The sequence below is a fragment of the Corythoichthys intestinalis genome, chromosome 7 (assembly GCF_030265065.1).
Source record: "Corythoichthys intestinalis isolate RoL2023-P3 chromosome 7, ASM3026506v1, whole genome shotgun sequence".
In the NCBI taxonomy this organism is placed as follows: Eukaryota; Metazoa; Chordata; class Actinopteri; order Syngnathiformes; family Syngnathidae; genus Corythoichthys; species Corythoichthys intestinalis.
Genome location: NC_080401.1, coordinates 55,716,171 through 55,740,531, shown reverse-complemented (window position 1 = coordinate 55,740,531; position 24,361 = coordinate 55,716,171). Strand labels below are relative to the sequence as shown.

The 24,361-nt window shown below is 38.3% G+C and overlaps 1 protein-coding gene across 1 annotated transcript; it reads right to left on the bottom strand.

Moving 5' to 3' along the window:
- Nucleotides 1-12,179: 12,179 nt before the first annotated feature.
- LOC130919445 (heparan sulfate 2-O-sulfotransferase 1-like) lies at nucleotides 12,180-24,032 on the bottom strand. Its single transcript, XM_057842175.1, has 7 exons — nucleotides 23,446-24,032; nucleotides 20,863-21,092; nucleotides 20,709-20,794; nucleotides 17,726-17,864; nucleotides 17,550-17,647; nucleotides 15,614-15,771; nucleotides 12,180-15,547 (listed from the first exon to the last, which is right to left on the bottom strand). Exons 1-7 carry the CDS (start codon nucleotides 23,567-23,569, stop codon nucleotides 15,321-15,323), a joined length of 1,062 nt encoding a protein of 353 aa, XP_057698158.1. The 5' UTR covers nucleotides 23,570-24,032; the 3' UTR covers nucleotides 12,180-15,320.
- Nucleotides 24,033-24,361: the final 329 nt, after the last annotated feature.

Below are 24,361 nucleotides of genomic sequence, written 5' to 3'. Positions count from 1 at the left end.
CGTTTAGCCTCCATTATTGCCAACAAAGGGTACATAAAAAAGTACTGAGATGAACTTTTGGTATTGACCAAATACTTATTTTCCTTATTTTCCACCATGTATAATTTATTTACACTTCCCCCTTACTAAAGAAACTGTAACAGTGGCAGTCAGATACCATTGTAATTCTTTTCAGGTCATTCATCCTCAGACAGAAGCAGTACGGCACAACGTTACGCTAAAAAATAAGTTAAAAATATAAAAATGGCTTACCTCCTTGTCCTCTGAAAGGCAATGCCAACCCAACAAAATGTTTACTTCATATGAAATGTGGATTCACCGAGCTGGTGTTAAAGTCCGCGCAACTTGATTCGGTCTTCACATTTTTTCCTCCCGAGTTTTTTGTTTCCGAAAACGTATGAAGAAAACATCCTTCATGTGTCGTAATGTCAAGAGTCGTTTCTACAAGTTCCAAAAAAGCAATGCGTGATCGGCATGTTCGTTTTTGAAAGATTAACAGAGAAAAGTAGCACAAATTACTAGGGTTGTTCCGATCATGTTTTTTTGGTCCCGATCCGATCGTTTTAGTTTGAGTATCTGCCGATCCCGATATTTCCCGATCCGATTGCTATTTTTTGCTCCCGATTCAATCCCAATCATTCCCGATCATTTTTCCCGATCATATACATTTTGGCAATGCATTAAGAAAAAAAATGAATAAAACTCGGACGAATATATACATTCAACATACAGTACATAAGTACTGTATTTGTTTATTATGACAAATCCTTAAGATGGCATTTACATTATTAACATTCTTTCTGTGAGAGGGATCCATGGATAGAAAGACTTTTGACTTTGTATATTGTGATTAAATATTGCCATCTAGTGTATTTGTTGAGCTTTCAGTAAATGATACTGTAGCCATGCCCAAATGCATGATGGGAAGTGGAACCACGACTGTGCGTAGTGCTACCAATTTATATATCTTCTCTGCATTGGGAAATAACATAAGGTGTTAAGAAAAAGATCAATTGCTACCTTGCTTCCCCACATTGCTTCCCAAGATATTTCTAATCATAGGGAGAGGGATTGTAAGGCTTCAGCCAATGAAAAAAAGGCTCCAAAGGCTGCCAAAATTCACTCTACTCATTTTACGCTGCCTTTTATCTATCTATATAGGTAAAACGGCGCCATTACAGATTGAGCGCGACAATGCGCGAGTGGGTCGTGCAGCGCATGTATTAATTGTGTTAAATATTTTAACTAGGGCTGTCAAACGATTAAAATTTTTAATCGAGTTAATTACAGCTTAAAAATTAATTAATCGTAATTAATCGCAATTCAAACATTTATAAAATATGCCATATTTTTCTGTAAATTATATATATATTCTGTAAAATAAATTGTTGGAATGGAAAGATAAAACACAAGATGGATATATACATTCAACATACGGTACATAAGGACTGTACTGGGCATTTCACTCCACTGTCATTTAAATCTGTCTATGCTGTCCTCACTCCGAAGCGTCTACTTTTTCCAAAGCTAGACAGCTAGTGAACGATGCCTTAATAATTAGACTTCTTCCTTTTTCATCTGATTTATCAATAAAATGGCCTCAAACCATTGTCCTCTTTAGACCGTCGTAAAACTACAAAATAAAAGTACACAAGCATTGCATTAGCAACAACGTTAGCTTAGCACGCTATACAGGTTCACTAAACATAAAAAAAAAAGCGTCTCATACAAAAAATATAACATTTCGCTTACTAACATAATATGTACATTCTTTACAACAACCATACTTACGCACAAATCTTGTCCAAGGATCATATAAGCACAACATTATCAGCCCGAGACGTCGTGCAGCTATAATGAAGAAAGAAAAGAAGAAAATAATAAACCATGTCGCAAAGCGACCACAAGAGTTCGCTGTTGGACAGCAAAAAAAGCCTTGCTTTAAAACTTACCAAAAGGCAGAATACTTTCTGAGCGGGACATGTGCGTTAATTGCGTCAAATATTTTGTGATTAATTAAAAAAATTAATTACTGCGCGTTAACGCGATAATTTTGACAGCCCTAATTTTAACATGATACATTTTTTAAAAAATTAATTACCACCGTTATCGGGATAAAGTTGATAACCCTACCTTAAGCCTAAACTAAAGACTCTGGATGAGTGTAACATATTATGTCTGTAACATTAAATACAATTAGAAAACAATTTAATAAAAAAATATATATATATATTAAAAAAAAAGGCATGGCTGATATTTTTTTGCCGATTCCGATACTTTGAAAATGACGTGATCGGACCCCGATCGATCGGCATTTCTACAAATTACGTTGTGTCTATGCGAGGGCGGGTCTGTAATGTCCTACTTCGACTTTACTTCCGCTTTACAATGCGACGTCACGGTCTAAAAATAGCATGCGTCCAGTACGGCATTAAACGAATACTCCAAGCAGCAAAATTTAAATCGAAATTTTTTTTAATCGAATTACTCGACTTAATCGATTAATCGTTGCAGCACTAAAATTAACCACATCGAACTAACATGCCATTTTGCTTAGCTGTCATTGGCACCATTGACATTGATCGACATAAAATCCATTTTGACGCAGTGTGCTTTTTGATACCACCTGGAAAATTGTACCTGTACTCAATAACACAGGGAAAAAAATATCACAAAATGTCCTAGGTAACTTCAGTCACAGTTTAATATGCTCCAGATAGTCTTCGTGTTGACAAAGAAGATCCTTAAAGCGAGATCAAGCCTAATGGAAGCACTGAGCGCAAGTGCAAGCATCTCACCTTTATTTTATATCAATTTCTTAAAGTGTCTGGTCACAGAACATTCTCTCAGTCCTACAGCGGCGGTGTCGGCGTCATTACACGCAAAAGCGATGGAACAAATTGTCCGCGACCAAGTGAGGGTATTTATGTCCAAGTGCGCTTAATGGCATCATTTGTAGCTCTGATGCACTATTAGTGTGTTCCATTGGGCTGAGCTCAGGTGCGTTCGGGGGAACTCGGTGAACCTTTTCAGACCAGAGTTAAGAATGGCATTTTAAGGTTGGCGTCATGGCGACCTCTAGTGGCAGAGAATATACTGTATATCTACATATGTATTTAACAAAAAGTGAGATGTAAGAGATTATTAATGATTACTTTTGATTGGCCTTACCCTATGATGTGCATGAAAGTGTTGAAAAGGAGTGCTATGGTTTTCTTTTCATGAAAACTTGTTGACTGAAGAGGTTTAAAAAAACAAAACGATTGAATTTGCTGTGTTCCCAATTAACCTTCAAGCTCATCAGCCACAATCAATGGAGTTTTTCCCCCGCTAATTGAGACGGAGTCATTATCAGAGCGTATTCATCTGCTTCATGAAACAACGTTCCAATACGCCCGCAGCAAAAAAAGCTTAATTGAGTTCCATTTTTTCCCCCTCCCAGACGTTCCTTTTTTTTTGTGTCCGCAGACTCAAAGCGGCAAATGAGCGCCACGGACCGATGGAGCGTGAAACTCGGCGATCGGACGTGGCGCTCGCAGACTTTTGGGGATGGTCCTGTGAGAGGTGTTTGGAGGTTTGGAGCTGGTTAAGTAAGTGCACCCTGATGACTGTTGATATTCAGATGGTCGTGGTTAAGCCATGAGGTGGGGCAGAAATTATAACATGATGTGGGGATTATACAAACATATACAGTGGGGCATATAAATATTTAGTCAACCACCACTTGTGCAAGTTCTCCTACTTGAAAATATTAGAGAGGCCTGTAATTGTCAACATGGGTAAAGCTCAACCATGAGAGACAATGTGGAAAATAAAAACAGAAACTCACAGTTTGATTTATAAAGAATTTATTTCCAAGTTAGAGTGGAAAATAAGTATTTGGTCACCTACAAACAAGCAAGATTTCTGGCTGTCAAAGAGGTCTAACTTCTTTTAACGAGGCTCCACTCGTTACCTGTATTAATGGCACCTGTTTTAACTCATTATCGAAATAAAAACACCTGTCCACAATCTCAATCAGTCACACTCCAAACTCCACTATGACCAAGACCAAAGAGCTGTCGAAGGACACCAGAGACAAAATTGTAGACCTGCACCAGGCTGGGAAAACTGAATCTGCAATAGGTAAAACGCTTGGTGTAAAGAAATCAACTGTGGGAGCAATTATTAGGAAATGGAAGACATACAAGACCACTGATAATCTCCCTCAATCTGGGGCTCCATGCAAGATCTCACCCCGTGGCGTCAAAATGATAACAAGAACGGTGGGCAAAAATCCCAAAACCACACGGGGGGACCTAGTAAATGACCTACAGAGAGCTGGGACCACAGTAACACAGGCTACTATTAGTAACACAATGCGCCGCCAGGGACTCAAATCCTGCACTGCCAGATGTGTCCACCTGCTGAAGAAAGTACACGTTCAGGCCCGTCTGTGGTTCGCTAGAGAGCATTTGGATGATCCAGAAGAGGACTGGGAGAATGTGTTATGGTCAGATGAAACAAAAATAGAACTTTTTGGTAGAAACACAGATTCTCGTGTTTGGAGGAAAAAGAATACTGAATTGCACCATACCCACTGTGAAGCATGGGGGTGGAAACATCATGCTTTGGGGCTGTTTTTCTGCAAAGGGACCAGCACGACTTTACTGTGTAAAGGAAAGAATGAATGGGGCCATGTATCAAGAGATTTTGAGTGAAAATCTCCTTCCATCAGCAAGGGCATTGAAGATGAGACATGGCTGGGTCTTGCAGCATGACCCAAACTCCCAAACTCACAGCCAGGGCAACAAAGGAGTGGCTTTTTAAGAGGCATTTCAAGGTCCTGGAGTGGCCTAGTCAGTCTCCAGATCTCAACCCCATTGAAAATCTGTGGAGGGAGTTGAAAGTCCGTGTTGCCCAACGACAGCCCCAAAACATCACTGCTCTAGAGGAGATCTGCATGTAGGAATGGGCCAAAATACCAGCAACAGTGTGTGAAAAGCTTGTGAAGAGTTACAGAAAACGTTTGGCCTCCGTCATTGCCAACAAAGGGTACATAACAAAATATTGAGATGAACTTTTGGTATTGACCAAATACTTATTTTCCACCATGATTTGCAAATAAATTCTTTAAAAATCAAACTGTGATTTTCTGTTTTTTTTCCCCACATTCTGTCTCTCATGGTTAAGGTTTATCCATGTTGACAATTACAGGCCTCTCTAATATTTTCAAGTGGGAGAACTTGCACAATTAGTGGCTGACTAAATACTTATTTGCCCCACTGTATATCCCTTTATTGCCAAACGTATCACATTTGATACACCTAAAATTTCATGATTTTGAGACTAATTCAGAATGTTGACAATTCTTTTTGAAAAAAAAAATGATGGATGCAAGTCAACATATGCAATATGCATCTGCAGGTTCCATGAGAAAAACAAAGCAAATCTCCAACTTGTCAAGAGTCAAGAATCTGCATTGGACAAGGTGATGATGCTGGAACTTTTGTTTGGTGCTGTTCCAGTGAGATTTACAAAGATGACTGCCTGAAGAAAACATCAAAATTCCCTCAGTCCTTGATGATATGGGGCTGCATGTCAGACAAGGGCACTGGGGAGATGGCTGTGGTTAAATCTTCAATAAATCCACAAGTTTACATTGAAAATTTAGAAAGATTTCTTATCCCTTCAATTGAAAATATGTTTGTCAATTTCCAAGATGACATGCCACAGAGCTAAAACTTAAAGCATTCCTTGGAGAAAGACTCATCCAGTCAATGTCATGGCCTGCAAAAAGCCCAGATCTCAACCCTTTTGAAAACCTGTGGTGGAAATTGGGAAAAAAAAAAAGGTCCACAAACACAGCAAGGTGCTGACCTGCAAGGATGATCTGGCAACTGCAATCAGAGAGTTGGCACCAAATTGAAGAATACTCAAATCCATGCCTCAGAGACTGCAACCTGTCATAAGAGCCAGAGGTGGTGCTACTAAATACTAGAGCTGTGTTTTGATTGTTATTTCTTTGTTTGTTTCTCCTGATTCCATATTTTTTCCCCCTCAGAAATGGAGTGATTCCATATATTTTTCCCTGCACTTGCTCTATAAAAGTAACATTTACTGAACACCACAATGTTTTTTATTCATTTCTTTTAGTGTTTCTGAATGCTAAAGAGTTGCACTTTTGAACTAAATAATTGTTTTTTTCAAGCTTTTTATCTGAGTTTGTTCTACATGATAAAATGAGTGCTCGTCCGAGACTGGTGATTCCATACTTTTTTCTAGGGGTTGTACTGGAGGAGCATAGCTTACCAGGTCAGCTTAACGCAATGGGACGGGAAACCAGGCAAGAGCCGTGATGACGATGATAAATTGTCACACCCCTAATATATACACACACATATGTAAGTTTTTTTTTTTTTTTAATTAAGTAAAAATATTACAAGAATAAAGTCAATATATTTTAAAGCAGTGTTTTTATACTTAGAAATCTGTCGCCATCTTGTGTAAATACACTTGTATTACATATCCTGATTCAATCCTGACCATTTAGACAAAAGGGTAGAATATCAGGTAACGTGACGTTTTTTTTTTGGACTATGTTTTTGTTTTTTGTTCACACCCAAAACCGTGCGGTATTTTTGTTGTTGTTGTTGTAAAATCTGAATAATTAATGAGTTGACAACTTGACATACACAATTGCCCTGGGGGAAAAATGCATGCATATATATGCATATATATATATATATATATATATATATATATATATATATATATATATATTAGGGCTGTCAAAATTATCGCGTTAGCAGGCGTTAATTAATTTTTTTTTAATTAATCACGTTAAAATATTTGACGCAATTAACGCAGATGTCCCGCTCAGACAGATTTAAATGATAGTACACTGAAACGCTCACTTGTTGTTATGGAGTTTTGCCGCCCTCTGCTGGCGCTTGGTAAATGACCATCTCGCATATTGCATATTACATCATATGAGGCCGTTTATGGACATTAAGAGTGAAGAGAATGCCACCGGCCGCTTGGGGGCAGCGCCGTTCCATACTCATGTTATTTCTTCTAAACGTGGGAGAATTAGTAGTTGTGAGACGTTTATGCTGTATTCACAATGCAATGCAAATTGCTACTTGTACTCCACACATATTTCGGTAAATTTTCTTTCTTTTAGTGGCAATTATGTGTCTGTTGTTGTATTTTGGGTAAGATATGTACAAATACATGTTATACAGTAGAGGCGAGTGGACACAGGCATTCTTTGGACCGCGCGGTTTATTGGCAACTCCTTCACAACAAACATACAGTGGGGAGAACAAGTATTTGATACACTGCCAGTGTATCAAATACTTGTTCTCCCCACTGTAAGTATCGTTTAGTGAAAGCACAACAAAAATAATATTTCTATCTCTCCCCAAAAAAATAATGTTCACAAAAAGAAAAGCACTTCAGTCTATAGTAATGAGGCCCTATTCTGACACACAGTTAAACAACAATGAAAAATGAACTGGCATTCCATATCAAAATAGCTATGCAAAATACACGTAAAACTTAAGACTTTGGTCACTCTATTTTTATTATTTTATTTTTTTTCCCTCTTATTATTATATTAACTCTACTTTTGATTGAAAATTTTACAAATTTTATTAAAACAAAAACATGAAGAGGGGTTTTAATATAAAATTACTATAACTTATAATTATAACATTTATCGTTTAAGAACTACAAGTCTTTCGATCCTTGGATCACTTTAACAGAAAGAATGTTAATGCCATTTGTGGATTTATTGTTACAATAAACAAATACAGTACTTATGTACAGTATGTTGTATGTATATATCCGTCGTGTGTCTTATTTTTCCATTTAAACAATAATTTACAGAAAAATATGGCATATTTTAGTGATGGTTTGGATTGCGATTAATTACGATTAATTAATTTTAAAGCTGTAATTAACTCGATTAAAAATTTTAATCGTTTGACAGCCCTAAAATATATAAATATATATATATAGTATATGCACACCAGGGGTCGCGTTAACCGAATATTTTCCGTCGTTGACCGATTTTTTAAAACGGTGACGGAAAAAACTGAAGTCCATCAGTCATTTTGACAGGTTGCAATTCACACCCCAGACCACAGGGTGGCGAGTGAGCATATTAATTAGCTATTGTCTCTCTTGATGCATGACGTCGTTGGCTTTACTCTGAAAAATGTCAGGGCAACTGAGTGTCCGAAGTTTCTTCAAAAAGCCCCAAAACGACTATGGTGTTGATAAAAGAGGTGAAAAAACAGGGACTGCACAAGCGGGCACGCAATTCAAGTCCATGCGCACCATGAGGAAGACTGCGTTCAGGCCACAGCAGGTGAACTATTAATTTCATTGTTCCATACCTACCTGGGCCACAGTCAGCTGTTTTTGTCACTGCGGAGAAAAAGTTACATATTCATCTGCTTGATGTGTGATGGCACGGTGTGGATTCTCTGTTAAGCTTGTTCGGACAGAATATTAATTTGAATGAAAACTAAATACTGGTGATGGGACGAAATGGGCCGGGGTTCCGAAGCTTGTGTCGAGTAATGGGAGGGGTGTTTCCACGAAGCTTGTAGCGAGGCGCGTGTCATTTCGGCAGAACCCGGAAATGATGTCGTGAGAAGCCTCGCCGGCCGGCTGACTGTGTTGAACGCTTCGGAAGTGATCCGACGTTCGGCGCGCATTGCAAACACAGTAGGCTACAGACTACGGTATAAATTGGTTGCAAAACGCAATGGCGATCGCCTGTTATCTCGCATTTTGTGCATTTTGGGCTCCTGTACTTGTTACATGATCTGTGCGCAACAGTGCAACCAGTGTAATCTTTTTTCGAGCCTTGTCCTTTGCTTGCGATGGAAACTGCGCAAAAAAAGCGACCCTCCCCTGTATGGGAACATTTTCATTTGATTGCTTTCAATAAGGTAAGGGAGAAGAACTACATTAATATAAATGTGAGTGTGTGTACCTATCTGAACCAAACATCAACAGAATGAACAATCCATTAGTGTACTGGGAGGCACAAAAGAATACCTACCCAAATTGATATAAACTGGCACTCACATTTATCTGCACCCCAGCTTCATCTGTGCCTTGTGAAAGAATATTTTCTAAAGCTGGTGAAATATTGTCCAAAAAAAGAAACCGTTTAAAGCCAGCCACTGTGGGAAAGCTATTATTTCTCAACAAAAATGAATAACAAATTATTCTTAGCACTTGTTGTATTTTGTTCACATACTAAATTACTAACATAAGCACATTCATATCTTTGTCATAATCACATAACCATTGAATTCTTAAAAATGTTGACCACTTGGGCTTGTAGACCAGGGGTCTCCAATGCAGTCCTCAAGGCCCACTGTGGGTCCTGGTTTTTGTTCTAGCTGATCCAGCAGAGGCAGTTGAACCAATGAGGCTTCTGCTAAAACAAGCCACACCTGACTGCAATCAACTGATTGCACTTGTAAAACACCAGATTGGGGAAAAAGTGTTGTCATCTTGGTTGGTAAGAATGAAATCCTGCACCCACAGTGGGCCTTAGTGGAATAGGTTGGGGACCCCTGTTGTAGACCACTTGATGGCGCCATAGGGTAAATGAAGCACAATGAAGCTTTGCTACATTTGCAAACCGATTGGCTGCAAAGCTTCATTGCTTCATGAGGCTTCATTTGGCCATCACTACTTGAAGCGGTATGCAATGTTAAGTCTTGTTAGCTCGAATTGCTGTGTCCAACCGCTGTAGCTCTGCTGCTCTCTGTGAACTCTCCATTCACGCCAGAACGAGCGCGGTTCTTAAATGTCTCTGTCACGTGACGGTGTCGTAGCCAGTAACGCGCTCGGCCAAATGGACACACAAGTACGGAAGGTGAATTATGCCAAAGGGTCACCACAATGTCATTATCATCATTTTAAAAATTTAAGTGACTGGTAAAAATAGATTATGACCGGATTTTTATGACCCTGTCAGTCAAAATGACAGACAACGAAAAAGTCTAGCGCAACCTCTGATGCACACAAACACACACACACACACAAAGGGATGTCCCCATTAGAAACTCAGTATCCGTATACAGCTATAGTGGGAGTATTGGTTGGACAGTATTGGATTATATCACAAGATCGGCTCCGATCCAGTAGTCGCGTGTTTTCAGTACTATAGTGTTTTTTTGGCTGCTGTAAATTAAACTACGAGTCAAATAAGTCCGCTGAGTGAGACTACTGCTCTTTTAAAAACTCATGATACTAATAGAGCTATTTGGACTTATTTTTAAATGTCTAAAAATATTGGTATCAGCAAAAGATATTGCAAACAAAATCAGATCGGAGTAAAAAAAAAAAAAAAAAAAAAGGAAATCGCATCCTTTCAAAGTTAGTTGTCATAGCATCACAATATCCCGATCATAAAACACATTTTAATGAAATTATTAAATACTACACCATTCTCATATTACAGTGGACTTCGCATTATTTAAAAATATGTACGAGTCCTTCTCAAAAAATTAGCATATTGTAAAAAAGTTCATTATTTTCTGTGATGTACTGATAGACATTAGACTTTCATATATTTAGATTCATTACATACAACTGAAGTAGTTCAAGCCTTTTATGTTTTAACATTGATGATTTTGGCAAAAAAGAAAAAACAAAAATCCCTATCTCAAAAAATTAGCATATCATGAAAAGGTACTGTAAAGAAGCTACTAACCGAATCATCTGAATCAACTAATTAACTCAAAACCCCTGCGAAAGATTCCTGAGGCTTTTAAAAACTCCCAGCCTGGTTCATTACTCAAAACCACAATCATGGGCAAGACTGCCGACCTGATTGCTGTCCAGAAGGCCATCAATGACACCCTCAAGCAAGAGGCTAAGACACAGAAAGACATTTCTGAGCGAATAGGCTGTTCCCAGAGTGCTGTATCAAGGCACCTCAGTGGGAAGGAAAAAGTGTGGCAGGAAACACTGCACAACAGAAACTTACTTACTTACGTACTTCCACAGTGTCACTCGTTAGCTACATAAACACGTTGTCGGTTCTGCTCTTCCAATTTGAACCAGAGCGGAACACTGATGAGCAGGAAAGCGCTGGCGATATTTCACAAAACGCGCAGCAAAAGCAATTAAATCAAGTCCTCCAGGTTTCGAACACGTGTAAGCCGCGCAACAGACGAGCGCTTGGACCACAGGACTACACCACATGATGAGAGTCATGATTTTCCCTATAAAGCAATTGCAACCAACGTGTGTTGCCTGTCAGTGCGGTAAAACCTGAAAGGGAAACACAACTGAAAAGAAAGCGCGGCTAGCTTGACCATGGAATTAGAAAACGCGGCTCACTTCACAGCAAGCGGACAACAATAACATAGCGATTCTGAAACGGGAGACACAAAAAGGGTCCGTGACAGTAGGTCGGGATCAATTTAAAAAAAAAAAAAAAAACCTGAGGGAAAACCACGGTGAGAGGAAGACAAACGGGAAAAAAAACAAGACTTTGATGCAACTAGCAACAAAGAGATATACTAACTGCTAAATGGCAGCAAGTCAATATATTGGCAAGCCACCTAGGATCGGTCTAAAATCACTGCTGATGAGCTGTAATTGGACGCAAGTACAACGTTGGGAACTCATCCCACAGTTCTGTAACAAAACAATCTAACCAGCAGCAGAATGTGACAAAATCATGCCAGTCGTCATACTAGCTTCGCTTGCTAGCTATTACAGCTTTTCTCCCAGTCCAGCCTAACCGCGTCATCACCCCCAGCGTGCACTGCGAGCGTAAAACATGGCGCCCTCCGCAGGTCAAAACATGTACCGTACTAAATATCATAGATTTTCAAATCAATGGCAATAATATATGTTTCTATTAACATATTTGAGTAAAAAAGAACAATTGTGGCTTATTAGGCCTACAAGTCTTTAAGTCCGAGGTTCCCTTTAACTAAATGCTAATAATTCTATTTTTAATTAATAACATACTTTTTTATCTTGATAACAGTTTTCTTAAAGTACTTTTATTATTTTCCCCCTTGGCTTTATGATTCCAACTGCATCTTCTAATCCTGTTTTTGATTATGTAATAGTACAAAATGTAAAAATGCATTGAAAAATCTGCCTCGTGTCCTTCCACGCTTTAGCAGTTTAATAAAAACATCCAAGACAACATTTAGGGTAGTCATTTATGTCTGAACTGAAATTGGACCTTTTGAAATACAAAAAAAAAAAAAAAACAAGTGTTATTTTCGAGTGCCGACAGAATGAATACATGTCAATTGTATTCTTCACATAATGCTCATGAAAAGGCACTATCCATTATACAACCCTGTACTTACGCCATCAAAATCAACACGAGATGGACACCGCCATGTCTGCCGATGATCTTATTACATGTAGACAAAATATTAGGACAGAGTAATCCTAAAAGCCAGTAATAGGTATGTTTACATAGACACTTTTATTCAATAACTTTAATAACAATAACAGTCAATAAATGCAGTATAAACAGCAACATTCGTAATCCAGCAGCTCTGTAGGTAACAGGCTGCAGAGCGGAGCGATATGTTTTCCACTGGTGTGTTTGTGTCGTAGCCAGCAGCAAGTATTAACAGTTTGTATTGTTCCTCGTCCTTTACAGGGAATTTGTGGAAACTCTCATTTGCCAATTTCCTTGTTTTCACATGCACATTTCAGAATGTTGCAGTTCTTCAGTCAAAAAACGTAGACTGATGCTGCATTTGAGGAAGGTGGGAAGTTGGAGTTTTCTAACCTCCGACCAGGAAAAAAATTATCGGAACGCCACTTGAACTAGGAGGCCCTAGTCGCAAATAGGCATGTGCCGGTTACCGGTTCCAAGGTTTACTGTGGTATGAAAACGCCATGGTTTCAAAAACACAAAAATTTTCTGTCATACTATAGTCCGGCTTTTAAGGCTGCAGCTATTTTAGTAATCGAGTAATCGACTGAAAATTATATCGATTAATCGAGTAATAGGATAAAACAAATATTTTAAGGTTTAGAGCAATTATAAATATACATGAGAAAACAAGACATTTCATCTGATCTTGAACCATTTTCAGTCAATCAATGTCTTTATTTTCGATGTATATTGTTGAAAACAGCCCACAATTGCATCTCAGATGTTACTAGAATAAAAAAAAAAAGACATTCACTGCTTTCACTCAAAAAACCTTTAGATCTTATTAAAAAAAATTATATATGTACCTAAAAATGCCGTTACGCTTGATAACACACATCACATCAAAGTTAGGATTTTTTCCCACGTGTTTCAATTGAATTTCTATTTGTGTCAAGCCATTTTTAAGTTCTAGTTAAGTTTTAAGTTAGTCTAAACTGTAAGTCCTGATAGGATTTTGAGTTTTTGCAGTGTTCAAAATAAATGTATGATACAGGCTGTATTGGAGCACATTAGGGACCAGAGCTACTTGGTGTTTTATCCAGCAATGACTACTGAGCTAAAATTGATAGTTAGCATTATTGAGTTTTTATTTTACACCCTCATCACTCCACAACGCTATGTTATGTTAAAGCCTGTATGTAAGACACGTTAGCCACACATCGACAGTGGTCATAATTAATAGAAACCTAGCCCTCCGCAGGGCTAACGTTACGTGAGCCAGACACAGTAACGTTAATCTTTATTTATTAGTGTTCTTTATTAGCGCTCTACTGCTTTAAGATGGCGGCTGTTTACTAACGCTGCCCAGACGCGGCCGAGTCTGTCATTTCGCATCTAGTTCAACATACATGTGATCTCTATGAGACTCATCAGACGCTACCTGCTACCAACGTAGCATCGTGCGGGCTAGTATTTAGCAACGTCGGCGTAGTTTGTAGCGGCTGTCGGTTGCAGTAAGTTTTTTTGTTTTGTTTTTTTGCTTCTTCCTCTACGCACGTGACATCAGCGCGTTGTCCCGCATTAAAAGTAGTCTGAGCAAAACGTGATGTTTAGAGCTGTCAAAATAAACGATTACTCGAGATGAATAAAATTACTCAGACCAGTTTTTAAACTCGAGTTACTCGAGTATTCGTTTCAGCTCTACCGGTTTTAGACATTTTTTTATGGCAGCGCTCACCCCTCCCCCTCCATTTGTTGCTCTGTCCCCCCCTCAGAAAACAGACGGCCGCGCCTTAGAGGAGGAAGGACAGCAGGACCTTCAACGTGATTTCACATGTTCGTGACCATCATCTGTCACTTTACACAAAATTCAAGGTAATTCAACGCAGTCATAAGTGTTTCCCACCAGCTACAAGAGCTTACCCCAGCTGGTTGATTGTGTCTAGTGATAGTAAAACAAGTACTATAACGTAAGCTTGTTAACTCGGCAGATAATGTGGATAGTTGGCATGCCAAGATGGCTAACTAGTTTCCTCTGTACAATTAGCCTACTTTTGTAAAGTCTTCCGCCTTTGTAAACATCTGTTCAAAATAACATTTTGATAATACAGCCTGTTGTGTCATTTCTCTCTGGCAACTTTCTGTGTTGAGAGAGGGTGTGTGTGTATAATGTGTAAATAATGATACAAGTCATACACATTCGCTCTGTCTCTTGCTCTCGCTTTCCATTAATATTCAACAACATAATATTTATAGCAGTAGTGGTATGTGTTATACATAAAATCAATTTGATCATATATTGTTGAACCCTTCAAAGACGGATGTGTTGCCGGTGACATATTTCTGCATGCGTACTTTGAACTGCCGTAACTCCTAAATGTTTTGTGTTATCGAAAAAAAACAAAAAAAACAACGGATTTTGAAAGCTGAGGGGTTACGCTTGACAGCCAAATGGGTGTCTTTGCTGTGATCTCAGTCTCCTCCCAACCAAATTGACGATCTTCTTTAAAAACTTCAAAATAATTTGTTCCGACTGACATTCTTAAGCAGAACACGCAAGATCTAACCAGACCAATATTTTTTAGTGTCCATGAACACATTGCATCTAATTATAATTTCAATCCGAACACTGATTGAAGAAATGTCGTCTATGTAAACATACCCAATGAGATGTGTCCCATGACTTATGCCAACATCTTCTATATTTGTGTGGTTCTATGTGAGCTTACTACTCTGATATTCAATGTGTTAGTCCAGAGTTTAACGACCATTACCACCATAACTCACCAGTGAGTTTGTCAGTTCATCAGCAGTCACTTCAAAGGTGCTCTAAAAGTCATTTCGTTCTGTTTTGCAGTCCAGTTTTGTCCCGGCATTTAAAAAAACGGCCGTTACCTGTAAACAATCATGAAATCCAGCATGTGTGAATGGTTCCCGCCGGCGTTCCTCAGTTGGCTTTGGGGTAGATCTTCTCGTAGAAGAAGCTCTGCGCCAGAACGACCAGCTCGCCGTCCTTCTCCCGGACGGCGTGGGCTCGAACGAACTGGAACTGCTCCAGTGCAAACTCGTAGAACTCGTTCTCGATCTTCCAGATCTTGGACTGCTGCAGTTTGCTCACCGTTTCCCGGGTTGGGGGCTTCTTCTCGGTGGTTTTGCGTAGGTGGGACTTCTTGCCTGCGGCGATACAACATTGACTCATTCATTCGTTGACGGCGATAGATCTCTTTTGCGCCGCAGTACCATTCTTGTAGAGGTCAGTGGCCCCCTTAAAGAAGTGCGGTAGCGTGGCCTCCAGGATCATGATGAAGTCCTCCAGCTCTTCGGTTACACCCACCAGCAGGTATTCGTTGACCAGGTTATACTTGGCCTGCTCCAGCGCCCATTGACTGCCCACATTCCTGTACATTTTACATAAACGTTTCATTGACATAAATTTAAAAAATACTGAAAAAAAAATAGAAATATATGCTGCAAGTGTTCATGTCTTAAAATTGGATAGCTTCATTGAAAGGTGTTACACAGATAGAATGGATTAATCAAAAACCTCTTAATTAGCGAGCTATTTTTAGAGTCTGCAGCCGTTGATATGATAGACTGCTTGCAAACTATACTTATAGTGGGGCAAATAAGTATTTAGTCAACCACTAATTGTGCAAGTTCTCCCACTTGAAAATATTAGAGAGGCCTGTAAATGTCAACATGGGTAAACCTCAACCATGAGAGACAGAATGTGGAAAAAAAAAACTGAAAATCACATTGTTTGACTTTTAAAGAATTTATTTGCATATCATATTGGAAAATAAGTATTTGATCAATACCAAAAGTTCATTTCAATACTTTGTTATGTACCCTTTGTTGGCAATAACGGAGGCCAAATTTTTTCTGTAACTCTTCACAAGCTTTTCACACACTGTTGCTGGTATTTTTGCCCATTCCTACATGCAGATCTCCTTTCGAGCAGTGATGTTTTGGGGCTGTCGTTGAGCAACACGGACTTTCAACTCCCTCCACAGATTTTCTATGGGATTGAGATCTGGAGACTGGTTAGGCCACTTACGAAGCCACTCCTTTGTTGCCCTGGCTGTGTGTTTGGGATCATTGTCATGCTGAAAGACCCAGCCACGTCTCATCTTCAATGCCCTTGCTGATGGAAGGAGATTTTCACTCAAAATCTCTCCATACATGGCCCCATTCATTCTTTCTTTTACACAGATCAGTCGTTCTGGTCCTTTTGCAGAAAAACAGCCCCAAAGCATGATGTTTCCACGCCTGTGCTTCACAGTGGGTATGGTGTTCTTCAGATGCAATTCAGTATTCTTTCTCCTCCAAACACGAGAACCTGTGTTTCTACCAAAAAGTTCTATTTTGGTTTCATCTGACCATAACACATTCTCCCAGTCCTCTTCTGGATCATTCAAATGCTCTCTAGCGAACCGCAAACGGGCCTGGACGTGTACTTTTTTCAGCAGGGGGACACGTCTGGCAGTGCAGGATTTGAGTCCCTGGCAGCGCATTGTGTTACTGATAGTAGCCTTTGTTACTGTGGTCCCAGATCTCTGTAGGTCATTCACTAGGTCCCCCCGTGTGGTTCTGGGATTTTTGCTCACCGTTCTTGTTATCATTTTGATGCCACGGGGTGAGATCTTGCATGGAGCCCCAGATCGAGGGAGATGATCAGTGGTCTTGGTGTTCGTGCAGCAGACATGACTTGAATTTCGTTCATCTAGCAGCGGCTGTCATTAAGTTATTAGGGAAAATCATCGTTTTTGAACATTTATGAATCACAATCGAATCATCACGTGTCAAATCCCGAATCTAATAATCGATGTATCGGCACACCGCTGGCGGCAACCAGTGTTGTTTTCGTCAATGACGACGATACAAAAATATTTTGTCAAAGAAAACTTTTTTTCAAGACGATAACGAGCTAAAATGTGTCTTGAGGGACTAAAAAATGATAAGACAAATGAAATTAATGTTCACAATGCCAAACATTTGTATGTGTAGTTAGCCTGCATCGTAGTTGTGTCACTCATGTGACGTGCTGCCCGCCCCCCAATTGTCAGTGTCACCATCTTTGATTTTAGTAAGGCTTTTGAAAAAGTGTCTTTCTTTTTTGCGGGATTTTCTTAACAGCTACAAACATCTTATCATCTGAAAGCTGTTTGGTACTCACCAACATTCCGAATGGTGCCCACAAAAGAAGGGAATCTGCAGCCAGAGTTTCTCCGGAGCGCAGTCAGAGCCACCAGACGACACGCACTCATCGAAGGTCTGGAAAAAAAAAAAAAAAAAAAAAACCCAGAGGATTTCAACGAGGCTATTGCAACATTTCAGCTTGCTGATTCGCACCTTTTTGTCGCCTTGCTTCCTCCGCCGCAACCCGGGCCGGTAGTCGTCTCCGAAGCGCAGGAAGTAGTAGTAGGACACCAGTCGCTCTATAGGGTCTCGCACTACATTGATGTACAGGGGTTTGCCCGTGATGCCGTACCTGAGCACAGAACCAGACTATCATGACGAATTTAAGTGTGTAAAAAGTAGGGCTGCCAAAACATGAGTACACTGATTATTTTTGCAATGAGTTGACTAAGGCTACGTTCATACTACAGGTCTTAATGCACGAATCAGATTTTTTGTGTATCTGTTTTTTTGGCGTGCCCGTTCAGACTGCCGTTGTCCACTGAGACCAGCGCTGAGCAAGACGACCCGCATGCGCAGAAGCATCAAAACAAATGACATACTGTACATCATCCGTCATTCAAGGGATATCATATTTTGCTTTTTAAAAAGAGGACACAAATAACAGACATAAATAATCCCAGTTTAGGTTTATATTCAAAGTGTATGGATCGATAGCACGCACGCACTGTCCGTGCATGTCGCACACACATACGCGCAGTTTGCCCCGACTCTCGGCCGTGTAAGCAATGTTGAAATATTGCTTATATGGAGCAGACAGAAAACCGATCATTCTCAGGCTTATCCTCAACCCATTTTTATTTTTTTTATGACTGTTGTCAAGTCCGACCCTTCCTAAAAAGCTGTGTTCAAGGCAAGCTAGGCGCTAATAACACACAGCTGCACCGCTACCGTGGCGTCTCTCTCGCTTTTTGATGACGTAATTGCTGCATGAATTCCGGCTTTAGAGACTGGACACTACAGACCGCCGCGACAGTCTGGAAAAATGTGGCCCAGATCGGATTTGAACCACATACGAAAGTGACCCAGATCGGATTTGAAATGGTCCAGCTCTATGCGACTTGTCACGTTCAGACCGTCAAGTTAATGCCTCACTCGAGTCGGAAAAACACGAAAAATCGGATTCGTGCATTAAGACCTGTAGTACGAACGTAGCCTAATAGGCATATGTCTAAATCCTGTCAGGCTTAAGTAAAATACAAAAAGAATCATCTGCTTTCACTGAGAATGAATTTTACCCAAAAAATAAAAATAAAAAATAAAAAATAAAAAATAAAAAAACAGCAACCAGAATTTTATTTTTTTTTCATAGGTGGAATTTGGCGAGGCCGTGGAAAACGACTTCGAGGAAATTCTGGTCCACCATCCGGTGTCCGAAGAGAGGAAAGCAGTGCATTAACACTGTGTATAGACCCTACTCACGTGACGTCACAGCCACGCCCCTGCGCCATGTTGTCCGTATACTCGTCATGTTAATGCATTAGCGCTTCGTAAATGCCTCCTATTATGGTGTGTTTTTCTGCTCGTTAACATTAATAATCAAAATGGTGAAGTTGTGTGTGGCGGTCGGTTGCAAAAACAGAGAAGATAGACGGAGACTTGAAGTTTTACCTTATTCCGAGAGACCCGGAGAGGAGAGCGAGATTGACTGCTGCAATTCGACGAGAAAACTGGGCTCCAAACGACTACCACAGATTATGTAGTAGTCATTTTATATCTGGTAAGATGCATTTAATATATATTTAGAGGGTTTTGGGCCGACAACCACAATTAAGATCATTGCTAGGCTAATCGCCGACAACATACACTCAGACATTGTGAATTAACTCCCTGAAAATATATAATTATAAGTGGATAATAAGACAGTTGTCATACAATTATTTACAATTTCACTATTGAGGTCAAAAGCCCAAAAATAAATTCAACTAGGGACAATCTGGAGTAGTGCTATCGCACTTCATATTTATTACATATTATATATGTATGTAGTAAGAGTGCTATCGCTAAACCATATAAACATTAAAAGCCCTAGCTCCATTGACAAATGACAGAGTTGACAGTGGATGTTAGCAAGAACAAAAGATTTTGAATTGAAAATTTCGTAACTCACCCTCCCGAGCACAAGATTCCTGCCGAATTTTCGCGTACGAGGACCTGTTTCACCCAACCAGCAACGTAGCATTTATAAGCCTCCAAGCTCTTAAAGTTTTTCAAACTTTCGTGAGAATAGGCTGATTTTGTGTGGACAAGATAGTTATAAATATCAGGGTCAGGCAACCCGACCCCGGAGCAAGCGGAAGATAATGGATGGATGGAGCAACCAGAAAATATTTACTGTTTATTCCAATTTTTTTTTGTTATCTAATAAAACAAAAAATACAAATTAAAAGAAATCTATTTTTTTCCCCTCTTTTGGTTTTCTTAAGATAAAATATCTGTAAATACTTTAATATTAAAATGTTTTAAAATATAACAAGATAATTTAACTTTGTTTTTATAACATTTTTTTAAAATGAGATTTTTAATATATATGTAAATGTACTTAATAATTTTGTTTTATTTATAAATAGGTTCACGAAAATGAAAAATTTAAAAATAAAGAATACTTTTCCCCCATCTTTCTTTATTTTTAAATACCTAACATAGAGAATAAAAAAAATTGATTTTTTTCTGTAAAAAGTAAAAAAAGATATATTGCTTTAATGAGGGAATATTTACTATTTTTTATTTAGAAATGAAAAATATTTAAATTTAATGATCAAGTGAATTTAAAAATACAAATATTTTAAATTCATGACAAAAAAATATAATACAAAGAGATTAAGTAAAAATTAAACTTTTTTTTTTTTTAATTAAAATGACAATACTTTCTCAATGAGAATGGAAATATGTAGTTTTTTAATTCAAAAAATGAATACAAATGAAACATTTAATAAAACAAATATTTCAATTTTTTCTTATTAAAAACTTTTTTTAAATGAGAAAAATAACATTTCTTATAAAAAGTGCATTTTACTGTTTTTTTAAGTTACAAAAAATAAAATTTGGACCATTTTTAGGTCAACAATAATGTAATTAATTAGATGACGATCAAAATAGTCGACTATCGTTCGCGACAGAAGGCGGCCATTCTCACTTCGAAAAGTCCAGGTAGGCCACGTGGCCGTGGTAGAAACCGGGCTTCCTCGCTCTCCAGGAGGTGACGTTGTGAACGAAACGCATCTGCGTACAAAAAGACAAAAATCGCTTCAGTTTTTGAGAACTGTTGCCCGAGCGTCATCTCATCGCACCTGGTCCTGTATGGACATGACGGGATTGTTCTTGGTGGTGTTGATGTGCAGCACGTGGAAGCGATTCTTAGCGCACAAATCGTACGCGATGTTGGTGAAGGACGTGCTGGCTGTCTTGGGAACCCGGTTATAGATGATCACCGTGTCGTCGTCGTCTTCTTCGCCACGGTGTCGCTGCGGAAGCTCCGCTGCCTCCACTTCAGACAGCTCGCGTCTGGCCATGGCGCGCTCTGGGAGATCAACGTACGTTTACGTCATTGGGTGACATGTCAGCCACTATAAGCACGTTAAATGATTACTTGTCAACAATTTAATCCTGATCCGTGGGTGTTTACTTCCTGATAAGTGGGCACTTGATCATGTTCCTGGACAAAGTCTAATTAACCATTAGTAAACACTTTGGCTGCCATTGACGGCGCAAAACGTCCAATCCATTTATAACGATTGCCAGCCTCTCCCAGTCGAAATGAATTGGACGTCTAGCGCCTTCAATGGCACTGAAACAGTAAAACGGCATTAAAAAAATAAATGAGGATCTGAGTACAAAAAAAGTATTTAAATGAAAACTCTGGCAATGAACGAAAAATTAACAATGTATTGATTTGCTACTTTTTATGCTTATCAGTCATTTAAAATTCACCTGTTATGTCCTCACTAAATGTGACGTTATTTATTTTTTATAAAGCTGTAACACAAATACATGGAAAACTATGAGCAAAAAGACACATTTTGACAACGTAAGATTTAACACAAAACATTTGGAGTTTAAATGTCTAATTAGCCAAATTAATATGTGAATTTAGTACATCAAATTAACCTAACTTGAATAGCAAATGCCCGCTAGCTTAAATGCTATAAAATGTTGAGGTTTTTCTTTTTAACAATTACCTCAACAAATAGTTCAAAGACATATTTCCACCAAAAACTGCAAAATAGACCCCTTAACTAAATTACGAATGCATAAACAAACATGTTAGCTCAAACAAAAACTTACAGCCTTACGTTAACCTTAACAGGGAGCAGCTGCTCTTCAGCTAGACAGGAATTATGTAATACTCACCGTTTCCACCGGAGTGCAGTGTATCGTCCCAAATCCATAAAACTAAATACCACAGCAAGATTGACTTCGAAGCTTTTTTCTAATCGAATGATTCGATTTAAATCGAGTAATCGTTGCAGCACTACCTAACAGCAAAACATAAATGTTGTTAACTCCTAAACATCAAGAAAAAACAAATGTAAACCATACAAACTTAAAAAAAAAAAAAAAAAAGTTATATACAATTGTTACTCAACTCAGTGGTTGCCATTAACGGCGCTAGACGTTCAATTTAACTTGACGGGGAAGGGCGACAAATTACTTTCATAATTTTTCATTTTTATATTTTGTTTTTGCATCTTTTTAATTAAAAAAAGGGGGTGGGGGGACCTGTGAATTCTGTTATTATAAATAGCTTAAAACAAAAAGATAAAACTGCTATTATATTTAAACTCCATTTAAAATATGTTTTTTCCCAAAAAATTTTAGTGCTTAAAGATGTTTTTGTTTTGTTATTTTGTTTACTAGTGATCAATATGACTATTTAGGGTCCATAATTCTGTTTGTATTGAATTTAATTGCCTGTCATTGAGGTTCAAATCATTTCTAATTTTATTCATTTAAAAAAAAAAAAAAAAAAATCAATAAAATTAGGGCTGCAGCTATCGATTATTTTAGTAGTCGATTGATCGATGAACTAGTTAGTTTGAATAAACGAGTCATCTGAAACGGAACATAAAAAACATAAAATACCTTAGCTGAGCCTCAAACTGTATAAAAAAATGAATAAATGAAGCTTTAAATGCAAACAAAGAACAAATGGTTAAAGTCCACTAGCTTAAATGCTATAAAATGCCTTTTTTTTATTTTATTTTTTTTTAACAATGCTCTAAACAAACGGTTCAAACACATTCCAACAACAACAAAAAAAACGTCTAAATAAACCTATAAACTAAATTACGAATGCATTAAAAAAAAACAGCGCAAACAAAAACTTAGCTTATGTTGATCTTAACAGGGAGCAGCTGGATTCGGCCATGTGAAATGAGTTACGTCATATTCATTGTCGCCACTAGAGGGCAGTTAATCCACTCAAAAAAAAAAAAAAAAAAACTAAACGCAAACACTTTCAAAAACAAACCATTACAACACCACTTTAAATAAATACGCATTGCAGGAAAATTTAATTTGAAGGCTTTTTCTAATCGAATTACTCGAGTTAATCGATTAATCGTTACAGCACTAAATCAAATACCAAAAACTGTCACTTACCTGAAAAAGGGTTGAGTTGTTGTTGTAATGTACCAACAATGTATAAAAAGTCTTTATAGAGAATGCAGTTCCAAGGTACAAACTAATTAAACAGACTACAACGATATACTCAACAAAATATCATTTAAAGATGTATCTCATAGCTTTAATGTAAATGTAATAACTATATTTTTTAAAACATTAGGACACACTGTGGTCTTAGAAACATTTAAAGGAAGGTTTTACAGATTGAGTACCATTTATGCGGTATTTTCCAAAAACTGCTATCTTACCCAGCTTGGATCTGGACTCTTCCAGTCTTTGGATCTGGTTCTCGATGAAAAGCATGGTGACGGCGAACGTCAGAACGGCTAATAGCTGCAACTTCTGCGGCATCATGACCCTCGAAAGCCCCATCAAGCAACCGAGACGAACATCGCCACCGAGCCCCTTGTCCGGTCCGCTGCCGCTGACTACTCACCGACCAGGCGACGTCAACCCACGTAAGACAAATTAAAGGATTCCGCCCCCAGAATTAGAGGTTAAAATCTTCCGCTTGGCACCATGACTTGATACAAATTCGATTATGGCTTTATTTAGCGTCTATGCTATTCATGCTAGCGTCAATTTTACGAGTCCGCTCGCATTTCTGTTCACAAACGGCAAATTTTGGACACAACCGGAAGTTTAAAGTCCACCAAGGCGTGTCCATTAAACGTGAAGTTGAAGAGGACGTGAAGAAAATGTGGCCAAAAGTGAATGCAAATAACTGTTATTGATTTGTATTCTCAGATGTTAGCTTGTTGCAGAAAGTCGCTGTCGTGACGTCACAGCAGTGCGATTCTTCTTCGTGGGTAAATAGGGGTAGACAATCCGGCGAATTAGCCTCAGTACGTCACACATTGGAGCCAAAACGAGCGTGTAGCTACGTCCCGTTATAACTTGTATTTAAAAGACATTATTTGTTATTATTTGTTGCTACACTTATAGGTAAGAGTTTTGAATATTTAATAAATTTTATAATTTTTTTAATATTAGTTTTTTTGTGTTTTTTTTTTTTAACAAAAGTTCGCTAAGAAACATAATATATTGACATTTTTTTTCCCCCAATCAGAAAAAAATTATACACTAAAATAAATAATTTGCAATAATATATAAAAAAAAAAAAAAGTAGTAAACTGATAAAAATATATGAATTTTTTCCCCCTT